At 39.5% G+C, this 26,447-nt stretch overlaps 3 protein-coding genes across 6 annotated transcripts in view; 2 read left to right on the plus strand and 1 right to left on the minus strand.

The window, feature by feature from the left end:
* Window positions 1-2,176, plus strand: part of LOC307033025 (uncharacterized protein) — a gene marked incomplete at its 5' end in the record, with an annotated part of 34,853 nt that extends 32,677 nt beyond the window's left edge. Inside the window, one exon of the mRNA XM_079671295.1 lies at window positions 1,881-2,176. Coding sequence (XP_079527421.1) covers window positions 1,881-1,929 — 49 coding nt within the window. The 3' untranslated portion in view covers window positions 1,930-2,176. The remainder of the gene's footprint in view (window positions 1-1,880) is intronic.
* A 6,006-nt stretch (window positions 2,177-8,182) lies between these two features.
* On the minus strand, window positions 8,183-19,317 carry LOC307031973 (regulator of G-protein signaling 14-like). 4 transcript variants are annotated; one of them, XM_079669611.1, is made up of 16 exons: window positions 18,991-19,317; window positions 18,460-18,579; window positions 14,900-14,921; window positions 14,592-14,743; window positions 14,372-14,464; window positions 13,731-13,874; window positions 13,456-13,629; window positions 13,265-13,346; window positions 12,685-12,785; window positions 12,297-12,509; window positions 11,981-12,057; window positions 11,561-11,687; window positions 11,183-11,264; window positions 10,337-10,386; window positions 9,329-9,413; window positions 8,183-9,238 (listed from the first exon to the last, which is right to left on the minus strand). In XM_079669611.1, exons 2-16 carry the CDS (start codon window positions 18,577-18,579, stop codon window positions 8,979-8,981), a joined length of 1,782 nt encoding a protein of 593 aa, XP_079525737.1. In that variant the 5' UTR covers window positions 18,991-19,317; the 3' UTR covers window positions 8,183-8,978. The 4 variants fall into 4 exon arrangements, with proteins under 4 accessions (XP_079525737.1, XP_079525736.1, XP_079525735.1 ...); XM_079669610.1 differs by lacking the exon at window positions 18,991-19,317 and having other exon boundaries at window positions 11,981-12,054; window positions 18,460-18,732; XM_079669609.1 differs by lacking the exon at window positions 18,991-19,317 and having other exon boundaries at window positions 18,460-18,732.
* A 3,778-nt stretch (window positions 19,318-23,095) lies between these two features.
* LOC307033946 (uncharacterized protein) lies at window positions 23,096-25,794 on the plus strand. Its single transcript, XM_079672581.1, has 8 exons — window positions 23,096-23,148; window positions 23,346-23,400; window positions 23,507-23,572; window positions 23,695-23,736; window positions 23,941-23,964; window positions 24,061-24,315; window positions 24,520-24,618; window positions 25,614-25,794. Exons 2-8 carry the CDS (start codon window positions 23,349-23,351, stop codon window positions 25,688-25,690), a joined length of 615 nt encoding a protein of 204 aa, XP_079528707.1. The 5' UTR covers window positions 23,096-23,148; window positions 23,346-23,348; the 3' UTR covers window positions 25,691-25,794.
* Window positions 25,795-26,447: the final 653 nt, after the last annotated feature.

A 26,447-nucleotide genomic window follows, 5' to 3' on the forward strand; every position in this document is an offset into this window, starting at 1 on the left:
ATCTGCTGACCTCAGACTTACATCCATGAACTCAGGGCAGCAGAACATGAATGACCAACTAGACTAGAGTTGTTACTTTGTAAACTGCTGGGTGCCAGGGAGAGATAACAGCTCTGTTGTGTTGCAGGCAGCTGGACTCTTGAGCAGCGAAAAGAGACGCAGAGACACTCGTTCACATATGGAATATGTTATCACTTATACACATGGATAAATCTCTGGCACGACTCCAGATATTTTGGGTAAGCCCCCCCTCTCTCCCTGTGATGCTGCTAATTGCCTCTCCAGATGTGCAAGCCCCAGGGATGTTGCTGCTCAGCCTGGAGTTAAAAAGGTCACCGGGTCATCGTACAACTACCTGCCACTCAAAAACACCTCACTCAATGAGCTGGAGCCTGCAGGTGCATACTGTGGGTCCTCTCTCTTCGGTTTATGATCATAGTTATATTGCATAACGTTACACTGAGGGATGCATGTGATGCTTTAAGTTGAATTGCATTCTTTCTTTGAAATAAAGGTAATCTGCCAACTCATTATTCACGGCTATTGCAGGGGGACATCCACATGCTGTACATGTCTGAATTTGATGATTATTTTTGACCACTGTTATTATTAGTAATGTCTTGGCTTTGTAACATGATGTAACTGTAGCAATAATTCATGCCCTTCATTATCACAATTGAATTGTATTTACACCGTCTATGGCATACTATAAATAAATAAATAAAGTGGATTGGATACGGTTATCAATTTGACAAAAGGTATAATGAAATGTTTAGCTCAACAAGGAACATCACATTTTGGCATTTTGTCTAAGAAGTCTATCACATAAAACTCAACCCTTAACTGAAGCAGCATATGTTGCCAGATTAGTGCAAAGGTAACAGTAGGAAGAAGAAATACTGAAATGTTAATGTTCCAACAACCTTCTCATACAATTCACTCACTCCCCTTACCTGCTCTACTCACATAGAGCTCGTTCGATCATTAGTCCCTCAGTAAGGCTTATCCCCTTAACTAATGAAAGATGGCATTACTTTAATCTGATTCTGTTTGAACACACTGAAGTAAAGTCATTTCTCATTCTGTCACTTGGTCCCTGCCAACTTGTATTGTGTGTTTTTTCATCAAGCTCTGCAGCATTTCCTGTTCTGTTTTGATCTGACCCCTTTTGACTGTGTTTGGATCTTATCCTCAAATGTGGAGAATTGAACACAGCCAAAGTAAACTGAACTTTCCCTGTGACATGAATGTTTCATCACCTTTGGGCCAGTTTCACGGACCAGACTCGTTCAAAACGGGAAATCTCCAAATTGCCGTTATGGTTTTCTCCCCCGAACATCTGAATTTGAATTTGTGTTGTTCCTGGTTTAGGTACAAACTAATTCTTACACATAAACACTAAAGCAGATGTCCAAAATAATTTTAAAAAACATGTTTCAACCCCTCTCAGCTCTCACTCCACTTTTTCATTACATTAAGACATTAGATAGTCAATGCTGCTTTTTGAACCTGCAGTCATCAGTACAGCATCCATTTTTAATGATGTGAATAAGTGCAGAGTAATGACGGCTTCACTCAACAGCATCAATTTATTGTCAATACACATTCAGCTGGTATGTATACGACACTCAAAGTACAATGAAACAGCATTATCACAGGTTTTACAAGCAAGTGTTTCAGTGTGCGTGAGTTTGTGCGTGAGTTCGAATAACCATTTTTAGTTTAGTTTCATTCAATCAATCAAATTCATTGCTTGGGTGTTTTATAATTTAGTTCACTGTTCTTTTTCACAATGTTGTACGTTTGTCTGTGTACATATGATAATGTTTATGTATGTTATGTTTGTCTTGATGGTTATGCCCTTCCATTTATCACTTCAGCTCTTCTGTGGAGGATGACGGCGTGTCAGAGCCGTCAGGACACTCCTGAAAAACATGTGAAAGAAAATACATTTTCAAGTATGGATTCCTGGGTTTTAAAAAGTGAAATACAAATAAATACGTAACAGCATTCGTATGTGCACAGCTCACCTTCACTTTCTCCAGCTCTGGTCTGCCTGGGAGGGACTTTTGTGAGGAAAAGGCCTGTGAGGTGAGACAGGTTAATCACATTATATCTGATGGGTATAAGTATTCTGAAAGTGTGAATGTAAATAAAATGAGAACAAGGATTGAAAGATGTTTGAATGTCAGATTTGTTCTTCTCACCTTCCTCGTCTGTTGCATCTCCTCTGTGGATTTTGACCTGTTTTTCATGTGCTTCTGAGGGGAGGTGGTGCTGGGACACTAGAAAGGAAGTCATATTAGACACGGCCGAGTGACTCAAAACAATGTGTCTATCAGGCTTTCACACACCTCGTTTGACTTCTGTTCCATGGCTGGCTCTAGATTTCTTCAGCAAAAGATCTGTGCTGGTTTAGAATAAGATGATATCTTTTGAATACCTTGGTTGTGCAACTGTAAAGACAAGAGAAAGAAGAGGTACTTTACATATGGTTATATGCAACAACAATGGTTACAAGTAAAACAGTTTACAATAATTATTTAGTTTACTTGTTATAATCTGATCCAAAAGGCTTATCTGATCCCTGATTTTGCTATCCTGAGGGGCCGCATGAAAGATTATACGACAAATCTGCAGTTATGGCCTCTTATCACTAGATGGCGACTCAGAAACATACTGCTGCTCCCACTTCACTGATGTAAATATTTAGCTGGGAGACTTCCCTCAGGGGATTTACCACAGAGTGTACACTGTACCAATTGTTCACACACACTGTGCTGCTTCTCATTTTGCAAAAACAAAACATTACTGGGGGTTTTCTGGATTAAATGTAGCCATAAATTATTTATTTTCATATTACTGTCAATAATTCACATCACAGAAACAATGACTGCTATTAACATGTCTTTGATTTGTGACAATAATACGATTTAGATTAAGATAAAAGGCTAGTCGTCTAACAGTAGACCTGCTCCATTTTCTACTGGTAGGTACATTTAGACCCTTAAGAGAAAGGAACATTTAAAAAAAAATGAACACCTTAAAATAATCAACAAATGAAAGAATCTGAGATGCTATACAGTAATAGGAGAATCTGAGAATGATTAGTTCTGGCTCCAATTAACAGTGATGCATATTAAAAGCTTGTATGAAACGTAATGTGTATAAGCAAAGGGAAGACAAAGAGTCCCAATTGGAAAGGGCAAAGAGCCAAAAATATATCAGCACCCTCACACAGTCGGAGTCATGCAGGACAAAAAACACTCTGCACAGCTGAAAGGCCACAATGATTAGCAGCCCAGAGTCACAGTCAGATCCAAAGCTGGTGTCAGGGGCCCCGGGGCCTCAGACAAAACACCTCTGGCTGTTGGTCCATCTGTAGTATGAGATAATTTCAGTGCTGCCATTCTGTGTCAAGTGCCTGTCTGACATCTGACCAGTTTGATCAGATCAATCAACATACTTTCCGGCATGTCTGAATTTTACCGATTTCCTATCCGGCAAGAGGCTTGAGATGGTGGAGAAATGTGGTTCACTGATGAAGATTAAGATAAAACATAAATGTAAAGAGTACAAAAAGTAGTAAAAAAAAGGATAGGTTTGAAGATTCATGCTTTATTTTGGAAAAAACAGTTAAACAGGTACAAGTTAAACAGGTCAAATGAATATCTTAAAAGATCAATTTACTTTTGTTTGACAAAGCTATACAGTATCTTGTTGCATTTGCAGGGAAAGTGCATCACCGCGGAGCTACGTTTACCTTATGCAAACCTCAAGAATATCGTTAAATTATTTCGTTTGAAAAAATCTAAAATGTATTTTTGGCCTAGTGTTGTTATGTTAAATGTTTATTTACATGTTTTTAAATGGCCTAATATGGCTAAGAAACCTGAAAGTTAAAGTCCAGAAAAGGTGGGTACAACTCTTTTATTTATATCTATGAAGCTATGAATTATTCATAACTAAATAAGCCAATGAGTCAACAACAACAAAATATCTGTGTATTATGTATTGGTTTTCACAATAAAACTCATCCAATTACCTTGATCAGGATTGTGTGCACATGATTTGATCAGATGTTATTGACTGTTACCAAACAAACGTTTAAATTAAGGTAAAATGTTGATGCTGATTCGAGCATCACATCAACATCACTCTTACTGAGCCCCGCACACTTCAAATCAACGAGAAGTGCAGCCAGACTAAAGAAATGTGAAAATCTTTCAGGTGAAATAACCCAAAAATATTTCTACTTAAGCAATAAACTCAGTTCCTGGGCCTTTGAATCATGATCTCTTCAACTAACTATGTGCTTTGTAATACCAATGATAACATACGTTTTTCATTGAAAGTGGGAATTTTCAAAAGTGTTATGAAGTTTCTGGTAAGACTATGACTTGCGAGAATGCGAAGACTCCCTTTCTGATCTGACTGAGTGTTTGGCCGCTGCTCTACGGGAAGCTCTCAGGGCTCATGAAGAATAAATGGGAGCTGATCGACAGGAGCTCACTCGCCCACTGTGAAGCCTGACGTCAGCAACACATTTGAGGCTGCAGGGAACTCCATTAGAAAGTCCCACTTCAACAGGAATTCATGTGATATTCAACAAGGCCTATCTGCTTTAGCTGAGTGATCTGTAACAGAGAGGACTGACCCAGTGGAGAGTTCAAGCTTCTTTGGTACATCAGCCCTATTATGCACACACATGTCTGTTCATTATTGCACACCCTGGGGTATACAAGACTGTTTTACTCCATGCACTTTCTCTAAAATGTGCATTGCAGCCCTTTGAGGGATAGAGAAGAATAATTTCTGCCTTGGCGGTGAGTCCTGAGTGCTCTCTCTGACCAACACACTGAAGGAAATGACCTAAATGAAAATGATTTCCCTGACCCTGACTCTGTCGCTCTCTGTCCATCTTTGGTTGGACGAGGAATCCCTCTTTTGTAGATGAGGCAAATGGATGAATGACCGCGTTGGCTGCTGGTGGACGTGCATCTCCTCTGTAGCCGAGGTAAGAAAGCCCTGTGGCTATTAGAAATATTTCTCCATTGATTAATCCACATGAACAAGCTAACAACAGCGAAGGTGACACATTCGAAAACATTACGCCTCTGTGTGGTATGCATGCAAAAAACGTGCACACGTGCAAATGCCCAAAATGCTCATACATTAATACGTGGACATGGGTATACAAGCAAAGCCTGCCATTAACCTAAAAAGCTACTTCTTCTGCAAGGATGGGCAAATCAAATGCCTTGCAGTCTTTTATCGCCCTTTATATTATTCTGTCATGACTGAGACATTGAAAGAGGAAGAGGAGGAAACACCGGAGTTAGAAAGGTTATATATTATGGGTCTCAGATATATAAAAATATATAATGAACACCTCTATGATGTGCTTTGCTCAAAATACCGAACAGATCATGCATTTTAGAAATCCCTCATATCCCTCTATTCCAGCCCTGTTGGAGAATAGCTGATTCTGGGCCCTTAGCTTTAAAAAAATTAAAATAAAATTAAAATAAATAAAAAAAGGGGGAGGGGGAGCTAATGCCTGCTCAGAATTCTACAAGCTACAGCTAAATGCTGCCGTGATTAGATGCCCTACCATGTTCCAAACCACATCAAGGATTATTTCTGAAACAGTATGGAGCTCAAATGCTTTTTCTTTTGCGGGTTTACCACAAGGTGAGTTCCTTTTTTAATTTCCTGCTTCTTTACACATGCTCTCTCCAGTTAGCTCTGAGTGTTAGCATGCTTGCTAATGTAAACAAAGACCATATTACGTCCAAAACACGTCGTGCATTGTTTCTGATGATGCAAATCTGGATCAGCTCCATTGTTCCCCCGTTTGTGGAGATTTCGGTACGGAGGAAAAGAGAGATAGTTTTGTTTTCTGACACTTTGTGAGTTCCCTGACACACCGGGGACACATATTTATGTATAAAGGACATTAAAAAGTGCATTTTGTATGATAGGAGATCTTTAAGAAGAAAATCTGATTTGAATTTGTGACAATGATTGGCTCATATATGTTGGGTCAACACTAATTAACTCGCCCACTGAGAAGCAATACATAAACTTTTTTAGCTTAATTTCCTACTTAAGAGTTTCATAGGAGCAGAAAGGATATCAAAATCTATGGTGAAGTTGTAACTACATTATGACTCCTTCAGTCTTCTAGAAAGGTAATTATGATGACAGCCTGCTGAGGACACATTCACTTTTGATGACGTGGACAACAACAACGACACATGATATATTTCATCATAGAATCATCTTTGAGTCAACTTAGGCCCATCATTTCAGTCCAGGTGGTGAAATTGAAGCCTGGCTTGACATTCCTGCCTCGCCACATGTGTGCTGTTGAACATGCTAATCAAAGGAGATCACATGCACATGATCTCTGTAATTAAAGAGGCCGTTACATGCATGCACACAGTGGTGTTTGGAGCAACGAGGTGAGCGTGTGGACAGCAGCTGCACCGGCACATTAAGAAAGCTCACATGGGCAAGGACATGATGTCCTGTAATTGATGATGATGGGTTTGTCTGCTCAGCAACACTCAGGTGTGACAAACACACACACAAACTCCAAGCTGGATGAATTCAGTCAGTACTCGACCAACACATCTGCTTCCAACCTGGGTCTCAGCTCGACCATGTGCCTAAGAACTGAGTCAGTGATGAATCCGGTCGTTTCCATTATTAAGACACTGAGCCCAGAGCCTGTCCTTACTTCATCTTTCAGAGTACGGTAATGTGCAAGCATTGATCTGATGGATTGGTTTTGTTTTACACCACTTATGCATTCCTCTGCAGGACTCTCAAAAGGCACAGTGATCATTATTCAGAGCTCCCATTAGCAGAGGATTGAGTAGACAAAATAAACACTTCCCAGATCTTCAAAACCTGTTTGTTATCTGTCGCAATGTCAGAAAGCAAGCAAATAGAAAAGAGATAGGAGAAAGCATTGCCGCAAAATGAGAGCATTTCTATCAACGAGGAGATGAAGAGGTTTATCTCAAGACAGCATAAGACGTTTAATCAGACACAGGAAGACAGACAGGAGAAGAGGATGAATGATGGGAGTGACAGAGAGAGAGAGGGCAGGCAGCACAGCAGCCACCCACAAAAATAATTTAAGTCAAATGCCTGGGGGAAATCCATACTCACCTCCTTTCCTTCCTTCTCTCAGTACAGACGTGCAGTGGAGTAAATGGCACTCCTCATCTCACTGCTGCTATGGTGTCTGTGAGAGCACACCCCTCTGCCCATTCAAAGCTCTGCTCCACACACACACACACACACACACACACACACACACACACACACACACACACACACACACACACACACACACACACACACACACACACACACACACACACACACACACACACACACACACACACACACACACACACACACACACACACACACACACACACACACACACACACACACACACACACACACACACACACACACACACACACACACACACACACACACACACACACACACACACACACACACACACACACCTAATTGTCTCAGGTTAATTACTTCAATCAATCTACAAGATGTGTGAATGCGATGCTTTCCAGAACCAATACTGTTACAAACATCACGATATGCATGCTGGCATCATTCGTGTAGATGAATGCATCTATGACTCATCTAATTTCTTTTGTAACACATACAAAAAGCCAAATTCACCCCATAATAGTCCTCCCATGCATGCAGGCTCCTCGTGAGAAATCACCTTCCAGCAACAAGTCTGTAGAAAGATAAAGCAAATCATTGGCTACAAACCCTTAGTAAAGAGCCAATCGCAGCACTGCAATGATCCACCGTCACTCTGCAAAAATGACATAATTACATGACAGGGCAATTTAGAGGGAGGGTTCTGTACCATGATCAGCTGAATGCACCTGCTAATGTAACAAAAGCTTGTAACAATGGACACCTATGCAGACAGATATCAGACTTGTTTTACTGTCAGGCCACTGGGACAGCGCTGTCTGGCTGAATCACAAATATAAAACCAAATCACGTAGCATTGTCAAGCCTGAAACTGACCTCAGTGATTCCTCAAAAATAAATTCCTCACATATGACCAAGAGCTAAAACCTGATGTCTATCCTTAAACAAACACAAACAGGATCATATCTCATCATAAAACACTTTAATTATTTTTGAAGCACCCTGTGGGATATCTTTTTTATGATTACATCATCTGATTAATTTCCTGAAATATCACATTACTAGTTCATGATCTGACCCTGAGATGTCGCAGGTGACAGGAGAACAGGACTTGACCAGGGCGTCATCACAGCAAACCAAAATACATTTAAGCACTGCAAACACACATTTGAAAATAGCACATAAGCACAGAAAATGAACATTTGTAATTTAAAATATTAAAAACTCATCTTTGTAAAAACATTCAATAATCTTAAATCATATAAAGAAAACAGAACAATTGTGCAATACCATCATAACCCCTTCTGGACAGTCCTGAACAGAATCATGTTTTTGCCAACAGTTCATAGAGGCAATGTGACATTGTGAGAGATTAAATCAATGTGAAATGCAAAGTGTGGATCTATCTCCAGGGAAAGCTTCAGGATCAAATATTGAGCTAAAACTTATTGTCAAAACATTTTTCGAATACCTTAAACAATTAATAGCAAACATCCTTCCCATTAACATGTGTAGTGTTGTCAAACGACACTATAAAAGCTTGCCATGATATTAATTCTTCTTTACATATTGCCTCAACAGGCCGATTATCAGTAGCAGAGATGGCAGAACACTGCTGTCTAAGAGCTTATTTGTAAACAATTATAAAAAGTGCATGACCATTCAACACTGTCTTTTGACGTGGTTGGTCTGTTTATTTTGTGAGATATTTGTTGTAGTTTCCGATTGTGTCTTTGTCCTTTCCACACAAACACTAAAGTTGCTCAAACTTCTGTTTCCTTCAAGTCTTTGTCTTCAGATTCAGCAGAGTCGGGGGTTTCCTTCCCCGCTCCTGCTGACTTCGACGTCTCCTTGGAGTCGTCGGTGGAGGAGCTGGTTGAACTGGGTTGTTCTGGCTTTGTGTCTGGCCCTGGGTCAGATTCCTGCTTCAGGAATAGAGGGACCACCAGCTGCTCCTTCGTCAAAAGGCCTCGCTGGTCATCAACCCTGCAGCCCTGAGCCCTCGTCAGCATGTCCAGAAACCCTGAAACACAAAATATATCAAACAAATTCTTATATTTCTTTCAAATTCCATTTACATCAATGTGCTATCTGCACTGCTGAGTTGCTATACCATCTATTTCCCGGTTTTTACTGGTCTTGGTCTGCGTCTTGGCCCTGTCTGTTTGCAGCGATGATCGGGCCTCAACCCCACCTGCCTGGGACCAGAATACATTCCATCATTATCAACGTACAGAAAAAGGTTTCACAGCTTTTAGATCCTACTGAAGTTGTAGACTACAGATACCAAAAATCACACAATTAATAAACCTTTTTATCATAGATAAATGTTGAAGATTCCTAATAAAGATTGAGGTGTAACTATACAAACCGTCAAAGAAAGTTAACATTAAAGGTCACCTATAATTCAAAGTCCACTTTTTCATGTCTTTTATACATCAACATGTGTCCCCTCTTTGTGAAGAGACTCAGAAAGTTTCAGGAAAAAAGATTCTCTCTCTTTTTGTGCCGATCCATTTAAAGAAAAACCTGTCTGAAAATGAGCTGATCAGATTTTGGCCACCTGTGATGTCAATGTTTTTTGGCTTGTGTAACCATTAGCCAATAACGAACTAAGGTAACCCCCCCCCCCCTCCCCACCTGAATCTCCTCCTAGAGCACCATTGTGTTTATTTAAAGCAAATATCTCTCAGAGGGGTGTGGGGAGGGGCTCCTTATTTTCATCTAAAGCTACAGACACAGAATCAGCCATTTTGAAACAGGGCTGAAACAGAGGGGTTGATGGGATGCTGCAATGTATGATCCGTTTTTTTTTTAGCAAAATACTTCAGACATGTTTTGTATTGTTAAAAAAGAGTATGATAGGGGACCTTTAATATCCATACTATCAAATAAAAAATCTGCACAATGCTGACATGTTCTTGGTCCTTATTTTTTAAATATAAGGAAGCTTGTCAACAAGATTGTGTCGAAAGTCCCTCCCTTGTTCATGCATAGCTGTGGCCTTTCAATTATAACCTTCATCATATTTTCTTTACATATTCAACAAGAGCATCTCAGCAGCTTGCCTTGTACACATGGTGTGTGTTGATGTTTAGCAGTCTATCAAAAATAGTCTCACCTGTGTTGCTGCAGCAGAACTACTGCCTTTTGAAAAAGTGGTCTGGTTTCCTGTTCAAACCACACAAAAGATACAATTCAGTGTCTTCTTCATTTTCTAACAGCAGAGAAGAAGTCAGTGGGATAATGATAATGCCACAGAACTTAACTTCCCCATTGTGTTAAACACTCTGACATAAGCCAAATAAAATATTCATGACAAGAATTCAACTGGTCCTCCTGGGATGTAACGGCTCTAAACGCAGGGACTGGAGCTGAGGCTGGGCGCACTGATCCAAAGTGAAGTTGGTTTTGGTCTCTTAGCAGTTGGGAAATGAAGTGAGTGAACTCAAAGTGACACAGCACTCGACAAACCAAATGGCCTTGGACGTTTCAACCCTACAGAAAAGAATGAAGACACAGAGAGCGACGCACAAAGAAAGCGGAGTAGGGAAAAAAGGATCTTGCAGACAGTGGCACTGAAATGGACAGGGAAAATACTTTTTCCTCAAACGCAGCAAAGAGCAAGGGAGAGCAAAGAAATGCAGAAACACTTTCTAGGATGCATTAAGATACAATTACGTGAAAAGGGAGGCACAGCCAGGCTCAAGGCAGCAGAAGAGAACACACAAAGCATCACAGATGTATCAACCATAGAACAACCAGTGGCTGGAGGGCTAAAATGTGCTTTTATTGGATTTGATTGAACTAATTTAATTTACTCGCTGGCCAAGGAGGTTTCTTTGAATTCTGTGGCTGCTTGTGCTGTTGGGCGAGCAGTGCAGTTATAATTAGATTACCTAAACATTATTGTCTGTCGTTCCCACTAAAGTAAAACATTGATTCTAAAAAGGTCAAGCGTATTAACCTTTGGTTTTGTCAAGCCGAAGCGTCTTATTGGCCAGTCTAAACACGGTGCTGGTCATGTTCAAAGGCTCGTCGCTTCCAACCTGAAAGAAACACACAATGAGAAATGTTGGACAGAAGCTGACAGTTTCACAGTATTGTGAGTGTGAAGAAAAAAGACCACAGGGAAAATGGTTCTTGATGCATAACAGAGAAAACACAGATTAATACATTACAAAAGATGCTATAATACTCGTCACTTGTTGCACCAACAAAACAATGCAAGACTTTCAATTTCTCCGAAAGTGAAGGAAACAAATAATCAATAATTTATCAGAGAAATTACTCAAAACACTGGCTATATGTCATGGTCTCTGTCATACATCATTCAGACACTCACCATGGTGACCAGGGCTTCTTGTGTCTTGAGGTGGTGTTTCTGCAGCACTGCAGAGAGGGCGTCCTGCAGCGTCTTACTGGACTTCACCATTATCCCCACTGTCTTTCCAGTGAAGACAATCTCCAGCCTGAAACACGCATGCATGTCAATAACACAATACACAACAACCATGTAGAGGTAAAGCATCAGTCAAATCTAGTCTAGAAATATCTGCCACCCAATATTTTAGCAGGAAATCCAAATTTGAAATTGTATTCAATGCTTAAATAGTATTCTAATCTGCCTGGCGTGAAAACAGGGACTTCCCTGTAATAAAGTGAGAAGTGGCATGCTGTAGTGGGGATGGTGGTGTGAAAGGCTGCAAGGGTGACAGACACACACGAAAAAAAGGAAATGAAGGAAGTGGCACAGTTAACTCACGCAAACATGACGCGGAGCTCCAGAGAGACCTGCTGGTCTCTCAGCACGGAGCAGTCCTGATCCAGGGATAAGGGCTGCTGCAGAGAGGGAACAGTGTATCAGAGACTTCAGCATCAACTGGGACCATTTTAATGTACTTCTTTCATCTTAAAAATTAAAAGGAGGGAGTAAGAGGTTGGGAAGATGTCGGAACAGGAAGAACCATCTTTCTCATACAGCCTGTTGCAAAATATCTATACAGTGTGACATTTCTTTTTAACAGCTTCTTGATTTTGGGCTGTGGTTGGTGGTGTAGACGGAGCAGCTCCTGGCTCACCTTGTCCTTGCCATGAAGGTAGATAATGACATCTTTCAGCGGGAAGCCTCTCTTCTCACACAGGCTTGCCAGCATGTCTTTGATGGGTTGACCGTTACGTGTGGGGGCCAGGGAGGCACTGCCATCGGGTAGGTAGACGCAGCAGTAGCCCCCCTCCACCCCTATCCGACTCACACCACCCTGCTCTGGGGACCGGGGACTCGATCTGCCATTCTGCATCACAGATGGAGAAGAGAGGTAAAATCGTGAGAGAGATAAATATACTTGAAGGCAATATCTGGGAACTTTATGGCAGTTGTTTTCTCTAAATCGGGAGAGATGACACTTGCAAGAATACAATTAGTTATTCATGTGTGCATATTGTCAAATGATTAGCCAATGCACTGACCTCTATCTGCCTGAAGAGGGAGCCAAGCTCCACCCCGCTGTTTGGCTTGACCGACAAATGGGACTCTTTCCGGGAGACTGAACCTTGGATGTGTGTACTATCTATTGTGAAAGGTGGAGAAAACGAACTAAGAGAGGGCCAGGGGAAGAATATAAGATGAAGTCACATAATATACACAAAGATATAAAAACAGGAGAAAACGAATTATCCAGAAGGAAAAAAGAAAGGGTTTTGCACTCCTAAGCAAAATAAATAAAGTGTGTCTAACAAAGACAGGTTTAGTAGCTTTTCTACACAGTCTCACAACACGGGACAAGGGCCGGCATACGGTATAAATAAGCAATCAGTGTAACAGGACAGACATCGCAGCGCAGATGTGTGTTGGGAGTAGGAGAAGTCTAGTCGGAGAGAGGCCGAGGAACTGGACCAATCAGCAGGTTGAAGGTAGCTAATCAGCTTAACGGGCACCACCTGTCACACACACACACACACACACACACACACACACGGGAAAAATGTCCACACACATGGCCTAACGACCCAGGGTCGTAACACATAGAAACACAACATCTGCCACTACCTTCCCAAGATCCTCTTTTCTGTTGTTGTTTTTCAGAGGCGCTCCTGCCAGCTGGAAAGCTGTTAGAGTCTGACTTCCTGTTCTGTTTAAGACAGTGAATAAAGAAACGTCGTTAACACCAAAATGAAGACAACTGTCACTCGCATGTTTCTTTTTGCTGCCCCTCCGTCCATTTACTCCTGTCACTCTACCTTCTTGTCACTTAACGGGCTTCTGGTGGCTACGTCCTCCCACGATCCCGTGCGGGCCGTCTGTTTAGAGAGCTGAGATACAGATTTGCCTTCTATGCCTGACAAGGTGCAGCTCTGGTAGAGAGGAGAGCGCACAAAGCGCCTGTAGCTATCCATCTTCATCAGTTTGAATATCTGAAAAAAGGAGGGATAGTTGAACTAGCAGTCAAGCTGAGTCAACAAACAATTAATCACTGTATTGCTGAGCTAAATTGGAGTACAAACTACAAACATACCTGAGCTTGAGCCTTGTTAAACATATCAGGTGTGGGCTGTTCCAGGTCTTTCTCCTCTGTCTTAGCCGTGTCATCGATGTTGACTGAGTAGGGGGCGTTGTCCGACAGGTAGGTGTTGTAGATGGAGCGAGCTGCAGCCTTCAGCTGGGAAAACAACAGCTCCATCAGACTGAAAGCTCCTCAGCTTTCAATATGAACTCTACTTTTGTTTACTTTAACTGGGAATTACCCCAATCAACAGTCAACAACCCTGTCAAGTTACAGTATGCACTTCCTGTAACGATAATAGAATATAACTGAGCAAACAATAGTATAAAAAGGAAAATATCTAAAAATAAAAAGAATAAAAAAAGATTGATGTACAGCAGCTTTATCCATCACAAGGCCAACCCTAAACGTTTATTTTTTTACTGAATAGCTGAAAAAAGCTAAGCTAGTTTACTTCCCTTCAAAAATATAACATCCATGTTTCCCTGACTGTATTGTCTACAAATATAAGTCAGGAAACATCTGTTGAGGAGTATTTATCACAAATGTATGAAAAGGGAGCTTACGCAGAGTATACACACACACCACCAAATGAATCAGAGATGACAAGTAACATGCTTCACCACGTAAAGAGGTCATAAGTGCCATCATACCTCATCCAGGGAGCTGGCTGAGATCTTCCTGAATTTTTCACAAGCCTGCCAGAATAGAATGTTCTCCGCACTCACCTCGGACATCAAGAAGGACTGCAGATAAAGACACAAACACTGTGTATATTAACACATATGGCAAACCTTGAGATGTCGCGAGAAAAACATCACTTGAGTTAATCCCGAACACAAAACAACGGCACGTGTGTTGAGCACGTCTCACCGTGAACTGGCGGACTCCATAGGGATCCTCCAGCAGCTTCTCGAAGGACACGGCCCAGCTCAGCACGTTGTTGGCTTGGCCAGCCTCTCCACCCGGAGTCCCAGGAAGGCTGGAGCTGCTGCCTCCACAGCCCCGCGCAGACATGTTCAACTCTAAAAACACATCCAGACACAAACACACCCATTTATCAGCACGAGCAGCATGACCAAGAACGAGACTCACATATTTTCATGCACAGACACGTTTCTTTTCGGGGGAACGCAAGATGTACGGGACTTTCAGCACGCCTGTTGGTGGTTCATGCTTACCTCCGTCTGACACTGCCTGGCTCTGTTAAGAGAGAGATAAAACAGGAACAACATTAGAACAAACATCTGATAATATGCAAAACACCCTTTTTAAGGCATCATGGATTCAGGTTACGTGGATAACAACCTTTGTAGAAGTTGAGAAATCCAACATTTACTTGATTTAATCATACAAATTAAAGAGGAATTGTATTTCAGTAACTCATCTCTTTCTGCAATTATAAGTATAGGGCAGAACTACACAATTCTCTGATGATAGAAATGTGGACATTTTAATGTATTTAAATACTGAAAATGTATTCTAAAAGTTTTACAACGTGTGTAGCACAGTGTACTGGAAAACAGCATACCAGAAACAAGACACATGTTACAAAAGCACAGCGGCATGCATTTAGGAAGTGAAATGTGAAAACTAGTTGCATCTTTTTTTCTTAGATGTAACAATGTATTGAAATCAGTCAAGAAGATTTTCACAGGAAGTGGTTGTGACACTGATGACAAGATCTCTCATTCAGCTTTTAGAGATCATCTTCAGTTTCATCTTGTAAAAGTTATTTCTGTTTCAATTTGAGCACTTTGACATTTCGGCACTGAACATGAATTCTGAAAACTTGTGGAACTCAAACATGTTCGCATGTTACTCAAAAACCAGGGTACCTAGATATTGATAAGACACCCAGTGAGGACTAAAAACATGTATAATAGTTTTAAACAGAAATTGAGGAAAATCCCGGATGATAAATTCAAAGAACGGTTCAACGAAAGCTCCAAAAGCACTTTCCGTGTAGAGTTAACACTTTGTCATTGGTCTGTGTTTCCCCTTACAGCTCTAAATGTATCCAGATGTGTTTGTCTATGTAGGTTGTTCCTGTTACAATCTATAGATTGCAATCTGTGGGTATAAAGTACAAAATAAAAACATTGTCACATTTAACAGTCACCCACACAACTTCACTGTTTAACTGACATCCCACTATGCCATTAATACACACAAAGCATACTTGATTTAAGAAACTGTATTTCAAGGTTTTGTATCACTTAAAAGGTAGGGTAGGTAAGAATGGATAAACCAGCTCGAGTGCGCTAGAATTTGAAAATACACAACCGGAAAAAAATCTGCCCCTTCCTTCAGACTTCCTTACAGAGCCCCTCCTCCAACACACACGAACGCTCACATGACCAATGAGGGCACGAGATAAGTTTGTGCACAGATGGAAGGCTGACAGGCAGGTAGGCCATCCAGTTATTTTAGCCGGGCCGGCTCGGATGATTGGTCGTGCTTTTTAAAGCACCACGGCTTCCACAGATGACTTTTTTTTATGTATTTATTGTCAAAGCATTTCATGTATTCATTGCTATCGGGATGTTAAGAGCATTCCATGGAATATAACAAAAAGTGTTTCTGAAGTGAATTCCCTACCCTACCTTTAAGCTCTGGATTGGTTTTGTAAAATCGTCTTTGAATGAGAATCAACTCTTTTTATATTATCTTTAGTCAAGGTTTAAATTGAAAGCCAATTCATGGAATAACCCTAAGGGATCAACATCAAACTGTTGACTCAGAGGTTCATTAAAGACATGTTTACTCTGCATCCAAGAGTTCCAGGTAAAACCATGGCATTTAGTCCACTCAGTTAAGTCAGTATTAACCAAGGTACCAAGGCCCATTCCTGGTGTAAAAATAGACGACTGAAAACTTTATAAAAACATGAAGAATTTATTGACAATATGTCCATTGTTTTTACTTGAAAAACGTCATATACTATTGTATGTGTGGGAATTTTAGTGCAGGCAAGAGAAAGCTTCTTTGTAATGCTTTCCTTCACAACAGCTGGAAAAGGAACAGCTCTTGATAATCTATACATTTGCCCATATAAGGTTGATATGGGCTGGCAGTTTCTGCAGGTGTTAGCTCCACTGTGGCTCCACCTCTTCACTTTGTTTTGCTCTACTGCTTAAACTCTGGCTTCAAAAACACACCATGTTGATGCCTACATAAACTTCTTGTTACAGTTGGCAACACACACTTCATCCACAGAGTAATACAAACCTAATATCAATTTATTATAAGCATGCTCAAGCACCTTTCATGTTCTCATTCACTTTAACAGAGCACAATATTTCAGGATTAGGATTCTCTGTGAGTCACTTGAAACAGAGACAAGATATGCAACCACCCTATGTGAGGAAGGAGTCTGACGCACCACCATTTATAGAAAGAATTGTAATCACACAAAATACAAAGCACAGAAAGACGCTTTCCACCAACATCCTGGTCTTATTAGCCACTGTGAAACAGACCTGTATATATGTAATGTCTCGCACAGAGTTGAATGAAGCCAACTCAGCCTACACATAACAGATTGCTTTGGTTTTTGCTTCCGACTCGAGAAGGCCTGTTCTGTTTTCAGTAGCAACCAACTGCAAGCCACACAGCCTGGCACTTTTAAGATAGCTTACACAAGAAACTGATGTTCTAAATGTAGGTATTCTGACCTGGACGACAGCTTGACAGTATGAGAAAGGTTAAACAGCAGAGTTTACCAAATTATTATAACACTTACTGATATTTAACCCACTTTACTCCAAATTATTTCCAACAGGGCACTTGTAAGTCCTCTACGTAAGAGCTGATAAAGCCTCTTTCTTTCTACAGAATAAACAAACCAATGAAACAGATGCAGAACCAAACCGAACCAAGCAAGAGTTGCCAACTCACCATGTGGCCAACAGGAATCCCCAGAGAATTGCAGTTCTTCGCCATGGTGGCTCGGACACCGAAACACAAGTTGAAGTCTGTATGCGACGTGCACACTCTCAGTGAACACAGTTAAGTGCTCCACCCAAACATGATGCATAGTCTTCATACACACACACAAACTCATCACTTGGGTCTTCCTGTCACTTCCTGTCCGGAAGGGAAGTCTTGCCATAGCAACAAGCCACAAAAGAGGAAGTTTGGTTACTCTGATCAAACTGTTTTCAGCCTACTCCTTGATAAACCCTATGATGTGGGAACCCAGATGAGACGAACACACTCATTCTGCTTTTGTCACTTTGCGAGTCAATTGACGCAGTTTACAACAAATGTAAAAAAATATAAAAAAAGATAACTTTTCAGTGCTACACCTCAAAACATATTCAATCATTTGTTTCCTTTTACTTACAAGTCATTGAGATTTAGACCACACGGTAGAAAACACAAGGCCTCAATCTGTTATTTTAAGATGGTAATTCTGCAATGCAGGAACTCAGACTCAAGACATCACTAGACTTCTACAAGATGTTGGCAACATTTCAATATCACAACTCTCAATTATGAGCTATTATATTAACACAACATTTCACAATAACATTATACTTTTAAGAAAAGTGTATGAGCACATTTTAACGAGGTCTGGTACAAAGAGTAGACTAGGAGTTCATAATTATTTAGCAGCCACAGCAATCAAATTATTGTAAAAGGAGTCCAGGTAGAGTGTGCAAAAAGTGCACATTTTACACTAATGTTTATATATTGCCAAATGCTGTAAATAACGCATTCATTCTGGTTTACATACCTTCTTCTTTTCTGCCATGATGCCAGTGGTGCAAAGTTTTTTATATTTCTTTAACTGCTTTTGTGCAGCATCTTTTGCTAGGCGGGAGAACCTGCGATAAAGTCCTCTGACAGCGACCATCTTCAGGGAAACAGACACAAGAGCGATGGGCAAGACAAGAGAGCCGACAGCGCTGGAAGTCTGCAGGTCAGAGTTAATCAGCACAGCCGAGGGCCGCAGGTGTGGCACGGCAGTCATTAACAGTGCACCTTACCTGTACACCTAGCTTTCATGTGCGACAACAACTTACCTGTTTGCTTTAGCTAGGATATCAACGTTTTTGTGTGGCCATATGCGTAATGTTAAAACTCATAAATGTCGAAAGTTGTTCGTAATAGCAACATTGAAACAATACTTTACTAGCAACGCAGTTTAGCCTAGACACAAATAGTAAAGGGAGACAGTGAAACCAAATAAGGAATACTTTTTAGAATGACAGAAAGGAAGGAGTTCAAAAGTTGCAGAAGAAATGTCATGGTGGTGGTAACTTACCTAAGTAAATACTATGCTGTAGCATGTTTAGCATAGTGGCTAACGTTACCCAGCCAGCCTGGCCTTGTGACTCCACCTTGTCCAGAGATTTGTAAATGTATCACACTCAAATGTTCAGTCAGTAACAGGAGCAATCTCCCCTCGGTTGTAAAGTCACCTCACCTTCAACTGTATGCTTTATAAATATGATCTTACTTACAGTAGCCTATATGCAAACTGATTTCCAATTTGAATTTAATGTTACTGATTAACAACATCTTCAAAAGCCTATTGTTAGCAGTAGGCCCATATCTTGTGGTGGCTTTAAGAGGATGAGTAGCCTGGAAACGTGTTACTGTGAAGGCAGTAGCCAGTTTGTGTGACATGGTTAAATGATCCTTTTATTATGCTTGTATCGATTAAAGTAGTAGCATGTTAATGTAACATTTAGAAACTTGAAAAAAAATAAGGTGTATTGGCAAGTAGCTTATGTTCCTCATACTTGCCAATTACGTCAATAAAGGTGTGTTGTTTGGTGCTTACATTAAACAAATTATTGGAAATAAAAATACAGGCAAAGTACTGCAAGTACTGAAATATAAATAAAACTTAAATATAGAAAGATAAGAAAAATACATACATTTTTTAATCATGTCAAATATTTAGGCTACAATATAACTAGTGTGTAGATTAGAAGTGCAGCTGATGCTGCAGAGTTTTGGTCACAGAGAGTGGATCCTGTATCCTGTCATAAACTGAATATGTGTAGAAATATTTGGCTGCTGCTGCCATTTAATTAAGGGAAATGAATAACGATTATTTTATGTAATAGTATTCATTTGGTTGACCAATTAATGTAATCAACTTAAAAACTACACAACAATGTAAAAGTAAGTTGAAAACAGGTTAAAGTTGATCTCAATGCTCACAAAGAAATCCTTGAATCAAAAACATTATAACTTCAGTTGGAGTCAGGATGAGCACACAATCCAGATTGATATTACCCAAAACCTGCTACCATTAGGATACAATACTGTTGACCTTCATCATTGGGTGGTTTTCAAACTGTAGGGTGCGACCCCTGGTGGGTCGCGGAGGTACTGCAGGGGGGGCGTGGGAAGATTTTTTTATTTGATTATTTTCTCCTTTTAGCTTTGTGAAGCACCTTGACATTACGTTGTTTTTAAAGTGTGCTATATAAATCAAATGTATTATTATAATTGTTGAATTGTAAACAAACACTGCTCGAAAATATCTCATTGGTCAGAGAGCTGTGGGCATAATGCTGCCTTTTGCAACATCCTACTTGTGTGAGATAGGCTTTTCTGCTGTTGCTGCCATCAAAACGAAATACAGATCAAAGCTGAACATTGAGAATGAACTGAGAGTGGCAGTCTCAAAACAACAGCCCCGGTTTGAGAAGATCTGCAAGGGAAAGCAAGCACACACAACTAATTGATGAGCTATGTGTGGAATAGGAATGGTAAAGTGATGTGATCGTTTGCAACCTGCAGTAGAAATAGTAGTTAATTAATACATTTTCCTTAAAGAAATTCGAATTTAAAAATCTACTACTCAGGGAAGAAGGCCAACCAGTTTTAATTAGGCCAAATTAATTCACAGTATCTATTACAAGCACTTTTGTTCATGTGTAATCCATAATAAAATATATAAAATTGTAGTTGGATCTTTGTATCTTCTTATTATTAGCAGAGAAAATGTAATGTTTTTACAACAATATACAATTAATCCTACCAATATAGATGGGAACCGGGTTGGGGGGTCCCGAAAATATTTCATTTTTTTTACAAGTCTTTTTATTTCATTATAGTGTACAATAATCGATGCCATTTCATAGATTGTAATATCACAGTACACTCACTACACTCCCCCCTCCCTCCCTCCACCCGCACATGCCCACACTAACGAAACCAAAAACATTTATATTAAAAAAAAAAAAAGAAAAATGTGCAGGTATCTGAAAAAATCCTTATTTGAAATGTCATATTCTGCTCTTAAATCATTAAATGATTTCAATGTTATATCTTTGTGAAACAAATGTTTCAATTGCTTTATACCTGATTTCGTCCATTTGTTTATATTGATTGACAACAAATATTTGCTAAGATCAGGATTGTTCAAAATAGGAGAAAAGATTGAAATACCTGAGTTAACATGAACTTTTTTTTTTACAGTCCCTCCAGGCTAACAGTGTATTGACCACTGTAAAACATTTGGCCATATTTTTCACCTTATTGAAGTCTTTAACAAATATAAGAGTTTCCACTGGCAGCAGGTCAAAGACACTGGCTTCTATCTGAACCCATAGTGAATCCCTTCTTCCCAGAAACCAAGATAGTACATTTCTTAATTGAGCTGACCAGAAGTAGTGTTGAAAGTTGGGAAGACCAAGACCCCCCATGGTTTCTGGTTTCATAAGAGTAATTAACTTGATTCTTGGTTTTTTATTACACCAGATATATTTTGAGATGTGTCTATTGAGAGATTTAAAATAATCAGCGGATAAATAGCATGGTAACATTTGAAAAAGAAAAATACATCTCGGTAGAATATTCATTTTTATGACATTGATTCTTCCTAGCAGTGATATTGGTAATGTGGACCATTTGGATAAATCCTGTTTGATTTTGTCAATGAGCGGATTGTAATTCTCTTTAAACAGATTATCCAGGTGTGGTGTTATATTTATTCCTAAGTATTAAACCACCTGGTGACAAATTAAAAGAACAAGACTTTTCCAGATTTGCTGTTGGCGTCATATGTAAGAAACAAGCATTCGATTTCTTAAAATTAATTTTATATCCTGAGTATCTTCCAAATTGCTCTATCGTGTCGAGCAGATGTGGTACTGAATTTTCTGGGTCTGTTAAGTAAAGAATGATATCGTCAGCATACAGAGACATTTTGTGTTCATCGTTAATCTTCACTCCTTTAATACTTATGTTGTCTCGCACACATGACGCCAGTGGTTCAATTACAATTGCAAAAAGCAAAGGTGACAGTGGACATCCCTGTCTTGTCCCCCTTGTTAGTGAAAAAAAATCTGAGGAACTGCAGTTAGTGATAACCGCTGCTTTAGGATTTTTATAAATTGATTTGACAAAAAATATTTCTAATTACCCAAGGGGGGCCCGACTGAAAAAGTTTGGGAACCACTGGTTAGGCTATGGTTTGGTTGAGGTTAAGATAACAGGAAACAAATGAGGGAACACTACCAGCCTATTTTATGTATGGAACCTGATCTTCATTCCAGTTCATTACATGTTGAGAAGAGAGTCAAAGTGACTCAGAGACTATTTGAATCCCAAAACCATTTTTATTTTTACCATGCAGAGTTTGCATGTTCAAGATGTGTATGTGATGCTCTTTTGTACTCCCACGAACCAAGCACAGGCAGGTTTGATTATATTAAACTCCTAATTGCTCCGACTTTGGCTGTTAGGAGTGTGATGGTGTTTGTGTTTTCCATTCTCTCCAATGTGCACCTTGCTTATTTTCCAGTGCATGCTGGGATATTCTCCAGTCCTCTAGGTCTAGACCCTAAAGGGGGTTAAGAAATTAGATGGATAATCAGCACTCTCTACAGGCCACTGCATGAATACCTAATGTGTATGATACTGTGTATAAATCATAGACAGTATATATAAAGGTATAAATGCAATTGATGACTTAAATGATAGAAAATATTTAATTTCCAGCTCTCCCAAAATTGGCTTTAAACCCATCTATTCTGAGCGAAGTTATTTCTGGTATGTGTCACATTAGACTTTGCATAAGTAAATTATTGTTTTGCTTATAACCAGTTATCCTTCAGCATACCTCTGTCTTTCATATTACGTGTCCATTTCTCTATTTCTCCTTCAACATTCTTTTTGTATTAGTCAAAATCCCCTAATTTTAGCCTTAATGTTACCCCACACCATTAGAAGTATAGCACCAGCAGTCTAAAAGTCATCATGGCCGTCACTCCCAGCTATGAAACATACAAACCGAGATATTGTTTGCGCCATGACGTTCCAGGAAATAATTTATTTGCATTGGTATCAGTGTTTATGATCAGCTCTGCCATGCCTTCCTGAAGAAAAGACCATAAGGCTGGGCAAAACAGAGCAGATCATCATTCAACTCTGTGAGAGTGAGGAGAGAACACCACCACAGGTAATAAGGCAAACCTTTGATCATTATTTTCTACCTTCATGATTATGTTATACATCATGCGCAATATGATAGAATCATGAGTGCTATGACATTTTATATTCCTATTTTTTTCTTAAATGTTGCTTTTATTTTATTCATAACGTTTCTCATCTCATTCTACTTTTGAACTTATTTAATTTAATTATGTTTTCCAACAGAGAATGGTTGTGAGAGGGGTAACCCTATACCTTTTGCTTGGTTATCTCATCAAAGGTAAGGAGCCACTTCTGAATATATATATATTCCTATTTATCATAAATGTATATGTCTGTTTAGCTCTACACCCAAAACATATCATTTTATTTATTTTTTATTCTAGCAGGTGCTACCTCCACCTGTGCTTATAAAGTGTGTCTGAGATGTAACACCACAGCAACAGGGGCAGGTAAAAATTAAGTATTAATAACCTCTTACTATATATAGACTACAGATTGCAAACAATTGTGAGTTGAGATGCAAAGATAAATGTTCTTAATCCTATGCTTTCCGCTTCTGTTTTCCTTATAGACCCTTGTGAACTCTGCAATGCAACACAGTGCATCAGTGGTGGTGAGTGCTATCTTTCTTTTTAAATGTTTTTCATTTGTAAATTTCATTATTCTTCTTATATGGTGTATTTATGCGTGTTTCATTGAGTTGAATAAGTAAGTGTGGGTCTATTTATATTTAAAAAACTATTAAAAACATTATTTCTGAATAAAATGTGAATGTGACTGTTTTCATTTCCATGTTTACTATTCTCTCTATTATCAGATATTCAATCAAACTGCACAACAGGTAACCTCTTACCAAACACATTAAGTGACAATAATCTGATTACCTTACACTATCACAGTTGTGTTATTCCCCTCAAATATTAACCTTGCCCATCAGGCTTTCAGGTTTCTATCAACAGCAATGGTTCCAAACTTGTGGAGGGCGAAGACCTCCTTCTAACATGTCTCCATAACCTTCCCGATGTGAATCATACATTTGGGTGGAAGATGGATGGAGTCACAATTCAGGGCCAGAACAAAAGTGAGCTGTATGACGAAAAGGTGTTGTCAAACAAAGAAGGCACGTACATCTGCTACGTGGAGAACTTGTGTGGCTATTATCAGTCTCTGCCACATGTTGTCACTGTAGAGAGTAAGTAGACGTCTCCCTGTTTATATCACACAGTCACAGATTACATAGACTTAAGCCTATAACTATTTTGCATTGTACAATTTCTGAATTTGAAATGACAGATCTTAAAGATTTAACTAAAATATGAATAGTTATAAATACACCTCAATGACTGTTGATAGCATGTGTCTTTTCCTGCCTTTTATGAAATGTTTCCTCATCCAGACAATTCGCTGTTGTTACTGGTCGTTTGTGGTGTTTCCGCTCTGGTCCTGGTCTTGTTTATGGGGCTGGTTATGAAGTTCAAGCTGAAAAGAGACAACGGTAAGAGCTCATTTGAGGTTATCTATGCCTATGGCATCATACAGGAGTTTTAAAGCATTTCTTTTTTATTTATTCAATCAACTAGATTGTTTTTATTAAAAAAAGAGTGGTGATAGATATAATGCAGCACTATGTTAACTAAAGTGTAGGAGTATTATATGTATTTATATTGCACTTATTTTGCTTCTTGCAAAGGCATTTATGAGAAGACGGTTATCCCACATTTCTGTCCATAAAATATAAGGCTTCAGTCGGCAGGCAGTTAGCTTAGCATAGCATAAATGCTGGAAAGAGCTAAACAACTAAGCTGCCTCGAAATCTAACACATTCAACCAATCGTCATCTAAGTACTTCCAATCAACACATTATATCTGTTAAATCTGTACACAAATTCAAGACCAACAAAGTTGCAGTTTTACAGGGGTTTTTGCCAGGAGAAGTTGTCGGGCAGCCATTGTGGACGTTACCACCCCTTGCCACTAAATGGTCTGCACTGGAAATCGCTGAAGTTTTTATTTATAGTGTTCAGTATTTTACTGTTCACAATTAAACTAACAAGTTAATGAGTTAGCTCAAGTGGTGCTCAGAGGTGGACTTTTTTCCCTCAAAGCCAGGCCAACCTTCTCTCTCTTTATCTATTCTATTCTATTCTATTCTTCTCTATAATATTCTATTATAAATGAGCAGACAAGCTTGTGATACCAATAACGTAATCAAATAATGGTAAGAGATAAACATATATGTATAATATAAATGTATATATAATATATATATATTACATAAATGTAGAAAAAAAAACCTGCAAGATGCTCTTTAATGCTAAGCTAAGCTAACCGGCTGTCGACTCAAGCAACATTTTTACAGTTAAGAAATTAATGTGGTATTGCTGTTTCATCTAACTCTGCAAACACGCAAATCAACTACTTCCAAAACCGTCTGTAATTTTTTCATATGACTCAGGTACAAAGTATGACACCTATGAACTCTCTCTGCAGCTAAACACAGAGAGAGGATGAGGCAGAAGGCCGCCATGGAGCAGAGGGGCGCTCCTTCCACACCAAGAGAATCCTAAACGACAACCAGTCTATTAACCTTAGATATAATGAGCAGCCATATTGTTTCATCATTTGTTGTTGTTGTATTTGATGCATGAATAAAACCCATTTAATCTCTGTCTTTAAGGCTAAGTGTCTGTGATCAGCTGACGTTACAGGGTTTATGAATAGCCATTTCAAGACCAGGGTGGATGATTTGTTCAACACAGCACTCATGTAAACCCCGTCCTCTGACCGGAGAGCTTGTTCGGTTGTGGAAAAGCATCTAGAAATGTTTTAATCTTGATACAGGACAGGCTCTCTCAAACTAATCCTGTTGAATGCTCTACTTACAGGAATACACACTTTAGATGACACACACAGCAGTTTAATAGCGGCTGGCATGTAATGGATGTATGGGATGTTAATGCTATCCTCTCCCAAGAGATGGATGATGTGGGATTTTAGGGTTGATTTACAAACACTGAAATAATAAGTTGCCTGGTTAAACTATATAACACAATCCTTTGAAGTGTATGCCTTAAACTCCATGCTGTCAGTCCATGCTCTTAGGGTCAGTATTTTTCTGCATAAAAGGCAAGTTTTCCCCATCAGCCATATGGCAACTTGTTCAAACATGTTTCTATTTTCTACACATAACATCCGTGTGAGTATGTCAGAACTGTTTATAGCATTTCCTCCTATAGCAGGTGGCTAAGGGATAATCCAGGTAAAGCCAGTGCAAAGTGGAGATGGAGGGATGGACAAAGAAGGGGGGGGTGGCCTTTGCCTGGG

This window comes from Notothenia rossii (genome assembly GCF_949606895.1).
Source record: "Notothenia rossii genome assembly, chromosome: 3".
Classification (NCBI taxonomy): Eukaryota; Metazoa; Chordata; class Actinopteri; order Perciformes; family Nototheniidae; genus Notothenia; species Notothenia rossii.

What these genes read in the sequence shown, in the direction of transcription:
- LOC307033946 (XM_079672581.1), top strand. Translation starts at nt 23,349, where the DNA reads ATGGTTGTGAGAGGGGTAACCCTATACCTTTTGCTTGGTTATCTCATC. An exon ending in GCTTGGTTATCTCATCAAAG is followed by an intron (nt 23,401 to 23,506) that starts GTAAGGAGCCAC and finishes TTTTTATTCTAG; the next exon opens with CAGGTGCTACCTCCACCTGT. An exon ending in ACATGTTGTCACTGTAGAGA is followed by an intron (nt 24,316 to 24,519) that starts GTAAGTAGACGT and finishes TTCCTCATCCAG; the next exon opens with ACAATTCGCTGTTGTTACTG.
- LOC307031973 (XM_079669609.1), bottom strand. Translation starts at nt 18,696, where the DNA reads ATGACTGCCGTGCCACACCTGCGGCCCTCGGCTGTGCTGATTAACTCT. An exon ending in ACCTTCATGGCAAGGACAAG is followed by an intron (nt 12,058 to 12,296) that starts GTGAGCCAGGAG and finishes CCCTCTCTGCAG; the next exon opens with CAGCCCTTATCCCTGGATCA. An exon ending in GAGCTCCGCGTCATGTTTGC is followed by an intron (nt 11,688 to 11,980) that starts GTGAGTTAACTG and finishes TGCGTGTTTCAG; the next exon opens with GCTGGAGATTGTCTTCACTG.